The sequence below is a fragment of the Chanos chanos genome, chromosome 2 (assembly GCF_902362185.1).
Source record: "Chanos chanos chromosome 2, fChaCha1.1, whole genome shotgun sequence".
Classification (NCBI taxonomy): Eukaryota; Metazoa; Chordata; class Actinopteri; order Gonorynchiformes; family Chanidae; genus Chanos; species Chanos chanos.
In genome coordinates, this window is record NC_044496.1 from 52,886,636 (window position 1) to 52,902,024 (window position 15,389).

General features: G+C 42.8%; 1 protein-coding gene across 11 annotated transcripts in view; it reads left to right on the plus strand.

Moving 5' to 3' along the window:
* Nucleotides 1-15,389, plus strand: part of ebf1a (EBF transcription factor 1a) — a 113,953-nt gene that overhangs the window by 76,617 nt on the left and 21,947 nt on the right. For 5 of the 11 annotated variants that reach the window (XM_030794458.1, XM_030794464.1, XM_030794454.1 and 2 more), the window contains exons 8-10: nt 1,247-1,388; nt 7,975-8,105; nt 10,517-10,643. In XM_030794458.1, the coding sequence (XP_030650318.1) occupies nt 1,247-1,388; nt 7,975-8,105; nt 10,517-10,643 (400 nt within the window). Of the gene's footprint in view, nt 1-1,246; nt 1,389-7,971; nt 8,106-10,516; nt 10,644-15,389 lie in introns of all 11 variants that reach the window. The other 6 variants (XM_030794460.1, XM_030794463.1, XM_030794461.1 and 3 more) reach the window with 2 other exon arrangements.

The window sequence follows — 15,389 nt, forward strand, 5'->3', positions numbered from 1 at the left end:
CAGTAGAGAGAGAGAGAGAAAGAGAGGGAGATAGAGAGAGAGAGAGAAGGAGGGGATAGAGAGAGAGAGGGAGAGAGCTGGAAGTCTGTGAGAGGCATGCTCAGTGCAGGGCTAAAGTATGTGCTGTTTGCCAAGTCTCTGTAAGCCTGTCTCTTTCTCTCTCTCTCTCTCTCTGGAGATTGAGAAACCTCTCAGTCAGAGCTCCACAGCCATTTAAATAAGAGACTCATCAGTTGCCTCTGGATACCTTCACTCCTGAGAGCTCTCTGTGTGTGTGTGTGTGTGTGTGTGTGTGTTTGTGGCATTAGCAGCATAAGACTGTTTGTGGCTGCCATTGTTCCAGAGATTTTTAATTAAATGAATTTGCACGTTAGTCCTTTAGTCAATCACAAGGGTTAGTGGAGAAGAACTGACACACACACACACACACACAAACACACACGCACTCTAACCAGGACACTGCAGTTCTGAGGTGTCATACAGTGGTGGTGGTGGTGGTGGTGGTGGTGGTGTGTATGTGTGTGTGTGTGTGTGTGTGTGTGTGTGTGTGTGTGTAAAAATCATTATTTATTTTATAAGGGGAAAACAGCCTCCTCTTTGTTTCAGAAATGTGTCTTTAAAATTGAGTTTGAAGCTTTTTTCTAAAATATTTGAAGCACCCGTAAGGGATGAAGTTACACATTAAAAAGTCTTTATTGTAACAGTATTTCAGTAAGAAATGAAAACCACTCACATTAAAATATAAATTTCACACCGTTCCAGTCAGCCTTCAACCATGTTGAGGTGTGTGTTTGGCTACAAATCTGTCCTTCAAGGCTGCTTTGAATCTTCTAGAAAAACTTTATTTCTTTACTTTTTTTTTTTGTTTTTAACATTTTTAAAGACATGACACATTTTCACATTATCAATTCTGACACTCATCAAAAATCACAGTGAACAAAAAGAGTTTGTAATTACAGTGTTTCCCTCAGCACATAAATCTGTCTCCAAAGGGCTGATATGATTTATTCTATGCTTATGAAACAGGAATGTTTATCAATTTTGTAATGATTCACCAGTACATTCTGAATAGCTTCATATATTTTGTTGTATTATCTATATTAAGTCCTAAAATGCTGTGTGTGTGTTTATGTGTGTGTGCGTGTGTGTGTGTATTTGTGTGCGTGCTTGTATACCTCTAACCTGGTTGTCATGTGGCATCCTGTACAGAGCTTCTACAACATCTGTGTGTGTGTGTGTGTTTCAGGTGGTGGTCTCTACGACAGTCAGTGTGGATGGTCATGTCTTGGCTGTTTCTGATAATATGTTTGTGCACAACAACTCCAAACACGGCAGGAGAGCTCGCCGACTCGACCCCTCAGAGGGCACTCCGTCCTACCTGGAGCATGGTAAGCAACGTTGTTCTCAGTTTCCTTTAGTTTATACCTCCTTTTGAGTGTGTGCGTGTGTGAGTGTGTGTATGAGTGCGCGTGGGGGTGTGTATAAGGCTTTTAGTTGGAGGGGTCTTACTTTATATTACGTATTACTACATAAACATTGATCTTAAAGTTCTCTGTGGTGCTAGCAGGCTTGTTGCAAACTGACAAACTTACCACATGAATACCAACCTTCTATTACATACGATACAGGAGTACCGTGTAAAAAAAAAAAGAACATCTGCATCAAAGTAGCATTGTACTTCCATAGGTAGAAATTACTTAAACACATGATTGTTAAGGGTGTCTAATTTAAAGTGAGTGTAGTATAGCCATTATTTGGCATCTCGCTATCCGTTAGGTAGTGTTACTATGGAAACAGCTGGATGGACAGCTGTATCTCCTTGACAGCTGTGGCATGTCCATGTCTTCTTGTTGTACTAAGACTTATCTTTTTTCTCCTTCTGGCTGGTACAACTAGACCTAGGAGTCATGCCTCTTCCCTGAGAGGAAGGGAGAGAGGGAAAGAGAGAGAGAGAGTCAGGTTTACGTTGCATATGTGTGATACACCGTATCCCCGGCATCCATCCGACTCATTAGAAAATGTTCCCTTTCGCTGTTCTTTTCTCTCTTTACCAACAATCTCATTTATTTGCACAAAAGCTAATTAATACTGCCAAGGTCTCCAGCAACATACAGTCTACAGAGCTTAGCCAAACTAGGCCACGTAGTCACAGTAAGAGGAGCTGGAATTGTGTGGTGCTATAGCCTCGTGTTGTATTAACAGAGAGAAGTGTGGTCCTTCATCCTTTTCCAGAGAAACGGTTTGTCTGGTTTAGGATTAGAGAAACTGCTCAGATATGTGGGTAGCACAGGCGTTTCTTGTTTGTTTGTTTGTTTGTGTTTGTGTTTGTTTGTTTGTTTGTTTACTTCACTTCAGTTTGCACCTCTATAGCATGCGTTTTCCCCATGCAGAATGTGTTTTATTTCGCTGTCTATATTTGTTTAATTAGTTTGACGTGACCAACAAAATGGAATGATGTGAACTGCATGGTTCAGAGTTGGAGGTAAAATAAGAAGCTGATGTATGCTCAGATCAGTTTCATTACAGGTCTTGTTGTGTTATTATGTCACAAATGTGCCTTTTTTTCAGAAGGGGGTTGATTATTTTCTGTCTGGTGTATTAGCTCCTTTGCTTCTCTGAGGTAACTGATAGTACTGCTTACAGAGGCTCAGAGACACTGACTCCCACAAAACCCCACCCTCTGGTCCGGCCTCATGATAATACCTTGTTAAACGGCTGGCTGGTTTTAGTCAAACACACGAGTCAAACAGCACTTCAGCGTGTCGGCCTCCACCCCCCCCCCCCCCCCTCCCCGGTGTAGGCAGCCTTCCTCCACGTGTGGGAGTGCTGATGCCGAGACCCTGTCACTTTGCATGTTCCCACACTTTATTATCTAATGATTCACCATGCAGTCAGGCGGAGAGAGGAGAGTGGTGCTAAGGAGGAGAGGAGAGAAGAGAAGAGAAAAGAAAAGAAGAGGAGAGGAGAGGAGAGGAGAGGAGAAGAGAAGAGAAGAGAAGAGAAGAGAAGAGAAGAGAAGAGAAGAGAAGAGAAGAGAAGAGAAGAGAGAAGTGAGTCAGACCAACTATTGAAGAGGAGCTGACAAATCTCTGAGTTGAAAAAACATTGGCCCTCATTCTGTTGCTGTGGTACTTACCTGCCATTAAGGGGACGAGGAACATTTCAGACACCTGCTAAAAACGTGTGAGGCAGCTCGAGAGTGACCTCACGCACAGCAAATCTGTGTGAAAGAGGGATACAGCCACACCAAAAACGCATAAAGGGATAACAAAGGACCTCTTAATTACAGAAACACAAATGCTCAGAGGGTTGTTTTTTTTTTTCTTCTTCTTCCTCTGATATTCCAACAGAGAATCCTGTACGAGGCTGAAAAAAGACCAATGAAAACTATTCCCCAAGTGGCCTGTTCTCTTTAGATTTGTACATGTGTCTTATAAGGGCCAGAGCCGCTTAAGAACCACACATTAATTTCCTCAGAGACACATCCTTATCTGCCATCCTCCATTTCACATCATCACAGAGCCGGGCGCAGGTTAGCGTGTGGCTACGCTAATGCCCTCCAATAACATGTGGATATAATTTGGCCCTTGATTTGATCTTCGGACGCAAATCAAATCCAATCATTTTCTCATTTGGGTTTGGAAGCCTCTAGAAAAGAAGAGCATATTTTTTTTGTTGTTGTCCTTGTTGCTGTTGTCGTTTGGACCGTTAACCTCTGATGTGATAACGATAAGAAACTAAGAATGGATTTAAATTGTGCAGCAGATTCTATGAAGATTGAGTTTCTCTGCTAAATCATTTGAAGTATTCTCTCGGGGTAGTGTTTCTCTCCCCCTCCACATAGTTTTTTTTTTTTTTTCTTTCCTAGAAGATTGGATAAACAGAACCCCTAAAGCCGAAACATATTTTAAAAATCATTGCGATTTTATATGCGCGCATGGAAAAGAGTGGAGTGTAAGGATATGTAATATATCATATATAGGCTACATATAACATAACTGTGGGCGGCAATAACTATATATACTTATATTGCAAGGACAGAATCTCATGGTGAATGTGACACTAAAATTTTCTTTCTAATCACCTGAGATTTTTATTTCAATTTAGGTTGGTCTATGGTCATATGAAGTTTATCTACAATGCCAAACTGGCAACACTTAGGAGTACACAGCAAAACTTTGGCACATGCAGAGGTCAGAAGCCCTCCTGCTGATCAGGGACTAATATACAAGTATTAAACTCCTGTGAGAAAAGTCATCTCTTCAGCTACTACCATAAAGTTTTATGTCAGAGTCAGAAGAGCTTGTGTGAGCTGTCTAACAAGGCTGAGCTCAGTCAGAATGCACGTGTGTGTTTGTGTGTTTGTGTGTGTGTGTGTGTGTGTGTGCGTGTGTGTGTGCGTGTGTGTGTGTGTGTGTGTGTGTGTGTGTGTGTGTGCATGTGTGTGTGTGCGGAGTGAGAGATTTTTTTTTTTTGACTCATTGGAGTGGTGGGTCTGAAACGGTGTGGAGGCAGAGCAGACTGAGTTACTGCTTGGATGGAAATGCAGTGTGGTGGAAAGACTTGTCTGCAGGGTTTGGGTAATGTAAGTTTGGTCGGCCTCAGGGTACGAATAGAAAAACGGAGAGAGGAGAAAAACGCCTCCATTTATGAATGTTGGGTGCGTGCATGCTTGTCTGTTTGTGTGTGTGTTTGTGTGCGTGTGTGTGTGTGTGCGTGCGTGCGTGTGTGTCTGTTTGTGTGTGTGTGTGTGTGTATACAAGCAGTACAGGAGAACAGATGGCAACGGAGGAAGGCACCAAAGTTTAATCCTATCAGATGGATTCACGTTCCACCATCTGGTTAATCCATGCACAATTTCAGCGCCCCGCAAAAAAGAGTCGTCTTAGGCCAAGATTACCATCACAGATTGCTCCTCCGCTTCTCTTCATCTCTCCTGCTTTATCACTCAGCCAAATTGCATTACGGCCGCGGCCGCCGCGCAATCACCGAGAGCAGGGAAATCAGCCGGCGGAGCGACGGCAAGGCCCGAGAAAAAGTCACCAGCCACCAAAGTGGATTACACGACTTTTGAAAATTACAGCATGTCTAACATGCAGAATGTCTGTGAAATAAAGGAGATTAAACATGTATTTGTTTGCGTTATTTAAAAAAAAAAAATTCATCTTTTTTCTTAATCTTAATCTCTTAATCTAAAGCATGTAATGCCACACCTCAAAATAGGCACATATAAATGAGTAACACATTCAAACTTTTTTTTTTTTCAGCATTTTACAATACATTACTCTACAAACAGAGATATGAAGTTGTGTACCTTATTCTGAAAGAGATTTGCTTTTTTTTTTTTATTTGATCATGGAAAAAAAACAAAAAAAACACCACATGGCTGAAGTTCAAATGAAGTGTGAAGAAACGAAAGAGAGTGTTCTAGAAGTAGTGTTGTTGGTTTACAGCTGTGCTAACTTACTTTCCTGCCAAAGTCATCTTCAGAATCGTTTGAATTCGATTCAATTTTAAGTGTTTAGTGCTTTTCATGATGTATTGTGACAAAGAAACTTTTGTTTTGAATATTGGTGCTGTGAATGGAAAGGAAGTATACAAATGGAATATGTCAAAACAATACCATATTGTGAGGCAAAACACCTTGAGTTATTTGCTCCGAAACTTAGTATTCAGCTCATGTGCTAAACATTCTCTTTTAGAATTCTCACTGAAAAAGAACACAAAGAGAATGTTGTTCTATCCTCCTTCCACACCATAAGGCTCTATACTTGGTAGTATCAGCCCCACTTCCTGTTTTCTTTCCAAACTCTTCTCGGGGGAATTACTGTTCAGTGATAGGAGGCCAGTGGAGGAGGAATCGGCTCTCTCACCGTACACTGCAGTGCTCGCACATCTGGGTTCAACTCCTATCAGCAAGAGCACCTCCTACCCACAGGCCATCTGCCAAAGACCTGTTCCTGCCCTGTCCTACACGCCCGTGTGTCTTCTTCACTTAGACGAGCTATCGCACAAGCTCTCGTATTCTGCAGCCTCCGGATGGAGGAGCTGGCTCGTGGAACACACAGTTTAAAGTAGGCCCTCTGATTCCAGATCCATTAAATCCCAAACCTTTTTGAATGTCCTCCGCTCTCATTAAGAACTGATGTATTCTACAGCAAAAAAAAAAAAAAAAAAAAAAAAAGCAATGTGTGCTTCTCAGTGAGATTTGTGGAATTTTAGAGGAACCAACAGACTTGTGGATTTGACGGCGGGACTTGAATAGTCCTTATTTTGAATGTAATGAAACAATGAATGGTGTGGTATTGAAGATGCTCTGAAGGCTATGCAATGTAAGACCACCTCTCCAACCTGCTTTTACTCTCCAGCTATGTGACCGCCTAGGAAGATTTCCCTCCTCTTCTTCTTCTTTTTTTTTCTGTTTTTTTTTTTTCACCTCCACCCCCCTCCTCTCCTCCCCCATTCATGTTTTTTTTTTTCTCTCTCACTCGAATCTCGGCACAAGTCGGAATAGCAGTAATTAGTCAGATAAAGCCTCTCGGCTGACGAGATCAGCCGTTCGGAATCCAAAGCCAAAGTTCAACACGCTGAAATGAAATTTAAAGTCATTAAGGTGTTGAATTTTTATGGCTGGCTGGTGTTTTCTCAGCACGTCCCACTGCGCCTGGCCTTTTGATCGGCTCCTGGTAGGACTCGGGATTTCTCTGCAAGTGGCAGAACCCACGCACACATGACATTTACACGCGTGTCGTAAAACAAGCGGGCCGCACCTGGCCTCCTACACACGGGGTCAGAGTAATATTTAATAAAGGTGTGTGTATAATCACCCGTATTAGCATTCGTAGCCCGCCCCGCCGCTGCCCCTGGGGGTGGGCAGGCGGGCAGACAGGGGCGTGAAGGGGGGGTCTTTATTGTTGAAGTGATCAGTGTCAGAACACGGAGGGGAGCAGACTCATCTTTTCCGTTTTTGACCCTTACATTCCATTAATTATCCACATTCCCAAAACAAAAGCCAAGGGGAATACTGACTTTCATAAGGAGAACATCAGGGGGGCTATCACTGACAGACATGTCCCTCCACCACCACACCCCCCCCACACACACACACGCACCCACACCCACACCCACACACGCTTCCCCTACTCCTCCTCTCCTGTCCTCTCCTGTCCTCTCCTCTCCTTTCTCTCCTCTGTCTCCTCTCTCTTCTCTTCTCTTCTCTTCTCTTCTCTTCTCTTCTCTTCTCTTCTCTTCTCTTCTCCTGTTTTCTCCTGCTTTGGCCTCCACTCTCTCTTCTCCCCCTCTTCTCCTGTGTTGAACAGTTGTAACATTTTGTCGCTGCCCTTGCTGGGCCATTGTAAGCGAAGGTGACAAAAGCAGCAGGCAGAGCCATAATCACGATGTGAAGAAGTGGATTATGAGAGAGGATGAGTATCAGGCCACTGTGGCGGAGTGCAGGCTAGATTGAGATAAATGATGTGTGAGTGTAGTTCATTTCTCATCCGTGTGCTGTTGTCAGGGGCCATATGGGAATGGCACAGAGGACTGGCCACATTATAATTATATGTGACAGCTTTAATGAGACAGTCACTTGTCATTATGGTGAAGCCAAACGTAAATATTAGGACTATGGATCATAAACGGTGTTGCTTTAATCAAAAAAAGGATGTGTCCATTCCTGTAGTGTAGCCTGAATTTGATCATTTAATGAAGACATGACATGTATGGGTGTGTGTGCACGCGCGCGTGTGTGTGTGTGAGGGGGGGGGGGAGCTGTGTTTATATATACAGTGCCTTAATTCACAGAGTTATTGTTTTTCAATGTGACAAACAGTTGTGTTTTAAATTTTTATCACCTTTCTAAATGTTAACCATGACATGCATAGTCTTTTGTATAATTCATAATAATCGGAGCCTTTTCTCTCTCCCTCTTTCTCTCTCTCTCTCTCTCTCTCTCTGTCTTTTGTCTGGGTACAGCCACTCCCTGCATTAAAGCCATCAGTCCCAGTGAGGGCTGGACAACTGGAGGGGCCACAGTCATCATAATCGGGGATAACTTTTTCGACGGCTTACAGGTTATCTTTGGCACGATGCTGGTGTGGAGTGAGGTAAATGTCCCGTCTTTGCACATAGTTTTCACTCTAAGTCCTGAACACAGCATCTGCCCAGAATAGCCCTGTCACTAATCTCTTTACCTCTCATTGAAAAAAGCCCCTTTTTTTTCTCTTCTACAAACTACAAAATCTACAGCACTACGAATCTACGAATCTCCTCTTCTCTTCCAATAAAGCTAGCGTTCAAATTGTGAAGTCACTTTCGATTCAAATTTAGGACATCACACCTGCCAAAACTTATAATCTAATGTTAGGGAACTGGTCTGTAGTGTTAGAAAACAGTCCATGTAATGTCCAAAAATATTATCTTTGTCTGGTTTAAAAAAGAAAAAGAAAAAAGCGCTGTGACAGACTTAGCTGCTCTACGCTAATGAAAGGAAGAATAGGAAAATAGAAAAGAAGTAGCTAGTAGTTTAGGATAATGACATTTTTGGAATCACAGTCTCCAAAACTGGAAGCTTCTAGAACTTTCTCAGGCATGACCTCCTTCTCCTCAGAAGGAGCTGTAAGCTTAGAAACAGCTCTCGTTTTCTCTCTCTCTCTCTCTCTAAAGAACTGAGCCTCAGTGCGTCTTCATTCAGGAGCTCGTGCATGAAAGAGGTAATTCTATAAAAAGCCTCACGTTGCCAATACCATATTTATCTGAGAGGTGAGAGAAGCAGTGGCTGGCATATGAAAGCTTAGCTAAGTGTGCTATGAAAGGGACAGTTTAAAGGCATGTAAAGTAGCGCTGCTACAGTTAGCTTTGAACACGCTGGAGCTTTGCAGGGGGAAAATGAGCAGGCGTCTGGGCTTTGTAGAACTACAGCCGCCTTCAAAGAGCCTTCAACTCTGTCTTCTCAGTTCATCATGCAGTCAAATCATAGACTAATCAGCGAACAAAGTGCTCCTATTTAATACCAACGGCGCGCGCTAATATAGCTGAAGGTAAAAGGTAGCCGCGTTGTCTGTCGCGAGACAGGAAATGGCAGTAGTTTTGCGCAGTTTTTACAATTAAAGCTACGATAATGTCTTTGCAATTTCAGTTACTTCAGTTAGGAATAAATTAATAAGCGTAGCCACTATGCCAGTTTTATGTGATAATTATTTTAATGTCCTCAGAAGTGTCAATCAGCATGGTGTCTCATATGGACAGAAATGAGAATTCCTTATTTATTTATTTATTGAGTTAAAGAAGTCAGTCCTCCACATCTTCTCACTCCAGTTCCAGAAGGACCTGCTGATGACATAAACCTAACACTCATATCAAGCCCAGAGTCTAATCCACATCTTGATGCAATTTAGGGGATTACCTTAGACCCCAGCGATGACCCTTTGACCTCTCACCTCCACCTCATCAACTCAGCCACTCTACAACACACACAGTCCCATATTTGACAAATCCCCTAACAAAGAGAGAGAGAGAGAGAGAGAGAGAGAGAGAGCGAGAGACAGAGAGAGAGAGAGAGAGAGAGAGACAGAGAGACAGAGAGAGGGAGAGAGTATATCCGTGAGATGGTTTTGGCTTCCTCTCTCTCTCTCTCTCCTCTGGCCATATCAGTAGCTGCACACAGTGGCTTGATAAAAGGTCAGAGTTCATTTCCTCAGCTCTGCCTCTGCATTGGCCTGATTAATGAACAGATCCAATCCGCAGCAGACTGGGTTTTTTTTACCAGCCAACATTCACATTACATGACTGCCTGAATGCTCAACTTTAATAAGTAAAATCACACTAAACTTTGGTGTTTTCTACTGGTCTTTTCTATTTATTTTTTTTCTTCAACTTTTAAACCCTTTCTTAACTATTTACCTCCCCTGTTTTGCCCAGTTGCCAAAACATAAGAAAACAGTCCACTGTCTAGTTTGAAAAGGGTCTCAAAATGATTGTAAGATTTCTATTTTTGGGGTGAAGTGCCGTTGTTATTGTCGCTCCCCTCCCACTGCTCCCTCCATCCCCGATGCAAGCGTGACGGTTTATTTTAGGAGCACAGTTGGAGATGATCTCCTCTCCGCTCTGGGCCAACCACCTGTGGTGTTTGATTGACACTTAAATAGAGAGAGTGGAGTGAGAGCAGAGCCTGTAGTGCCAGCTTATGGAGAAGTGCAGAGTCTACCGCCTGTAGCTGGTTGACGTTTCTTAAACGTGGAAGGGTTCAGTTAAGCCCTCGGGGGCTCGAAAACACTGTCCAGATGATATCTCACAGTATAAAAAAAGAAAAAAAAAGATCAGAAATTTGTTTGGTGATTATGAACTGCATTAGCCAGCTTGGATGTACTTTAACAAAGTCATGCTGGTTTGTTTTTTTTTTTGGGGGGGGGGGGGGGGGGGGGGGGGTTGGAAGGCATTTGCATTAGGCAGTGCATCTCTTTTTTTTTTTCCTCGATGTTTTTGTTTTCATCTTTCCTTTCTCTCTCTCCTCTTTCAGCTCATAACGCCCCACGCCATCCGAGTTCAGACTCCTCCGCGACACATCCCAGGGGTCGTTGAGGTCACTTTATCCTACAAGTCAAAGCAGTTCTGCAAAGGCACACCTGGCAGGTTTATTTACACAGGTAAGAATTCCACCATCACGCTGACCCCTGGTCAGCCTTTAACCGGTCCGCAGAACCACGGTATCAACCTGCCTGTTCTTTCCTGTTTGGCTTCTCTTGATTTCACGTTGGTTTAGATTGAGTAACATTCGCCAACAGTGAGCTAGGCTTGTGTTTCCTGTAGCTCAGGGCCTCCTCTTGCACTGGAATCCCACCTATTTCCTCTGAGCGGAGTTTAATAAGAACCCCCTTTGCCCCGGACTGCAGGAGCATCCTGTCCAATGCACAGATAAGGGAAGTGTACAACTTATCTTTCTGCAGGAAGGAGGGAGGGGGAGGAATATGTAATATCTGCAGAATGACTGCATGCTCTTCAGATGTTGAAGTTGAACTGGAATTATGGTCGTGTAGCGATGAACCGTAGCGTATGTGGGCCTCGCGCTTTGCATGATGGGATGGATCATCAGAAAGATGTCTATTAGATTACAGCTAGTACATTTACAGTGCTGTGTCAGATGTTGTCTCGACTTCTATTTATAATCCATAGATTGGGTGTTTTGTACAAAGTTATGGACACTTCTATACACACACACACAGACACACACACACACTTCTCTGATGTAAATGGGGAATGTCATCATTTTTTTTTAAGTTTGACCTACACAATGTGCCTCTTTAAACCAATGATTCAGACAACATGCACGCGATGCACATTTCCAAATTTATATTCCTTATTTTTCAATCTTCTCGTTTACTGTCGCAAATCATCTCTCACACAAGCATTGCAGGAGGTTACTGGGTTTTTTTTTCTATATTTAAGCACATCTGTTCAGCAAGGAACCAGTTTTGCCTGAGGTTTCCCTACTCTGTGTGTGTCCCCATCAATGTCTCCTTTACCAAAACCTTCAATGTCCCATTCTGCCTCTCTCTCGTCTGGAGCAAAGGGGTAGGGGACATCGGCTGTGCTGCTCTCCTCTCCTCTCCTCTCCTCTCCCGAATCCAGTTGGCACCTGTGCCTTGCCCAGTTGCTAGTGGGTACTAATCATAGAGGATTGGCAGAGTTGGGTGGCAGCTGGCAGGAGTATTACACATGGGGCATCTGGCGTCTCTAATCAACTTCTGTCAGGCAGAGGAAATGGAGACCTAATTAAATCAATGGCGCAGCGATGCTGCTGTGTTTGAAAAAAAAAAAAAAAAAAAAAAACGCACAACCATGCAGAAAGGCACGACTGTACCTGGAGAAGCAGAGACAGGCCTGACTGCCGCCACCTAGTCCGGAATTAAAGGGACGAAGTAGCCCCCAGTGTCCAAACAGTCAGTGATTTAGGTAAGAGACAAAGTGAATGGGGGAGACAGAAAAGCAAAAGAGATTCCGTGTGAATTATTTAAGGGAAAGTCTAAAACTAAACGTCTGAGGCGCTTTGTCTTGAGTTGACACTGGCATTCTTCAAGCTGTTTCTTTTTTTTTTTGTTTGTTTTGTTTTGTTTTGTTTTCAAAATAGACTAAAGCACAATGATGAACCGCAAACCTTAGTCACTTCATGAACCGCCCGAATGTCCGAGCCACTTTATAGATGATTTCATTTTAAGCATCTTAAATTCTTGGCGTACTATGCGGAGAGGTGTGCCAAAATAAAATAAACGCCCCCCTGAGCCGAGAGGTATCTGAGAGTGTAGCTTCGGTGCATTCGAGCTCATGGTTCCCAGTCTGGTTGTTTATTTGCTGAAGGCATGGATGCCAGTCAGGCCTCACGCTATCCAAAGAGAGAGGCTGTTGATGTGATTTGGAATGTTCTAGACAGGATGATCTCAGCGAGATGGATATGCCTTCAGTTCGGCGCAATTAAATACCCAAAACGCTCTGTGCAATTAGACTTATCATCAGAAACAATTAAACTCTCTCAGACTGGGACGTCCCCTACCCTGCATGGCATTCTGCAGTTAAGAGCATTGAATTGATGTCTCTCCCTCCTACCCTATTTTCTCTCTCTCTCTCTCTCTCTTTCTCTCTCTCTCTCTTTCTCTCATTCTCTCTCTCTTTCTTTCTCTCATTCTCTCTCTTTCAGGCTCCCTATCTATGCATTTCACTCTCCACATCCTTTCTCACATGCTTCAGCGAATGAATTTCCATGTTTGGTTGTGTATTACCTCTTACCAGATTGCCATGTTTGGATCATTTGTCAAAAAGGCTTTCCATCTGTTTCTTTGTGTGTGAGGCAGAGTCATAATGCTATCTGCCAGTGAGAGAGGCCTGTGTGGCCCATAGATTGGAAGTGTTGATGAATTGCTCTGGATGTTCAAGAGGCAATTCCTTTCCTGTTCAGCATGCAGGCCCATCGCCTTAGCAGCGCCCATCACGTCCGATATTAAAAGAATCACATTAGGGGAATTTCTCTTTTTTTGCCCGGGTAATGATTAGGTCTGTGGAAAATATCATTCAGTGTAGGGGAAAGTACACCCAGACTCTGAGTCAAGAGAAAAACAGGACGTGCCAAAAGTTAAAGAACTTTATGAGAGTTTGATATTGTTAAACGCTTTCTTCTCATTTTAAGAACCACGGCGTATGACAACGTGGCAATGAACCACAAGCGTTCAACGTGAAGACACTGTAACCCTTGAAATAAATGTCATCGTTTTTCCACTATAATTTTTGGCTTCATGGTTTAAACTGTAGTCTTAACTATAACAAAAAAAATGTAGATATACGAGTGTGAATATGTGTGAGTATGTGTGTATGATCTGCAAACACTCGGTTTTAAATTTAGAAAATGATCATACTTTTAATCTAGGCCGTTATCACAGACAAAATATCTATTTGCTGTCATTTGACAACTTGTTCAAGAGTTTATGATTTTTTTTAATCATTCTTTGGCCATTTATTGTGAAATAACACCTTGATTTAACCCTATTAATTCCACTGACAAATGAAATCAGATCCCCCGAGATGAATGATAATCACGCCTTAGAAATTTCTACTGGACAGTCTCATAAATTGAGAGTGGAAAGATATCATTTTGAAATTGGTTTGCTCACCTGCATCAGGTCTTAAGAGGGTCATATCGTAGATGTCTTTTCCCTCTAAACAGACATTGCTCAGGATCAAGAAAAACAAGTCATCCATTTTATGACCCTGCACCCACCCACCCCCCCCCCCCCCGTCTTAAAGCGATGCCTTATTTAGCTTGTCGGATTTTCCAAATAAACGCAATCACTGGGTTTATGGAAAAATGGATAAAAATGAGATTGTAAGGTATTGATCCTTGTGTGGGGTTGGCTCGGCGAAAAAAAAAAAAAAAAAAAAAAACAGGACTCATCTATATAGGGAGAAAAATGAAGCAATAATTCAGGCAGGCATCGAACATTCTGCCAGTGAACGTATTGATTCCCATCCACACTCTATGAGATCACACCTGAGTGAGAGAACACTCTAGGGAAAAAGAGAAAAGCAAGGAGAGAGAGAGAGAGAGAGAGAGAGAGAGGAAGTATGAGAGGGAATATGCCATTCCCTAACATGTTCTGAACATTACCACCCTGACATTAACAGCTCTGTACAAGGCCTGCAAGAGCCCGTTAAAAGGTTCCGCTAAAGACCAATTACCCAGCATGCCTTTCACTTCTGTCAATCCTACTCTAAAACTGCCGGTCACCTGACCCTCCTTACCAACAGCCTCACCAAAGAGAGAGGAGGGAAAAAAAAGGGAGGGAGGTGGGGTTTTATCCTGTCCTTTTCAGCTGGGACCTTTTCTGCTTCATTAAATGGTTGGGGTGCACATGATGGATTTGGAGTTTGAAGTGGTACACTGCATGGTGTTCTTCGGGGGGGTGTGGGGAGGTGTTTTTTTTTTTGTTTTTGTTTTTTTTTTGCTTTAATTCGGTCTGATCTTTGCAGCTTTGGAAATGTTCGCTTTATAGAGGACTGGGTGAACGTGGGTAGGGAGGGGTCTCTCTCTCTCTCTCTCTCTCTCTCTCTCTCTATCTATCTATCTCTCTGTATCCCACCCCCCTCTTTTCCCTTTTTTCCCTCTGTACCCCTGTGGCCATGCTGGTTATTATTGTGAAATATGAAGCGATCTGGGTCTGCCTTCATGAAATTTCAATGAGCATTGATCTGTGTGATTGTAAGGAATCCTTCAAGCAGTGCTTGGTGCTCACTTATTTATTTATTGCCGATATGTTTTACTCGTTTTGATTCCGCCTTCTCAAAGCAGACGACTACGGATTGTTAATATATGAATATCTTTGGTCGGTGAGAAAATAGTTTTGTCGTCGACTCATTAGTCAGGTCAACTGAGTAGGACCACACAGGCCACATTTCGATGAGTTACTGAGCTATATTTGCCTATATTGATTTTACTGTTTAAATATAATGAGAAGGCATTGTGTTCGCTAAATATCCTTTTCTATGCCATATTGATTTTACATACTTGGTTTCATATGAGAGTTATTACTTATGACATCACATATAACCTTACTGCATTCGAGTATGAAACTGGAGACGGGAGGCAGAAATGTATGGTGGTGTTGTCTCCAGCACTGTCGTGTGTGTGTGAGCTGAGGATTCAGTATGAATCTGTTTGTTATTTCTGACTAGAGACCAGCCACACCATCTCAGAGAGACATGAAAGCCACTTCCCTGTATGTTCTTTAGTCTGAATATCAGAAGAGGAAACAAGACACACTCACACACACACACTTACACACACACACACACACACATACACATGCCCACATCTTCCTTTGTTTTTATGTCTTAGCGGGGACTTCCCA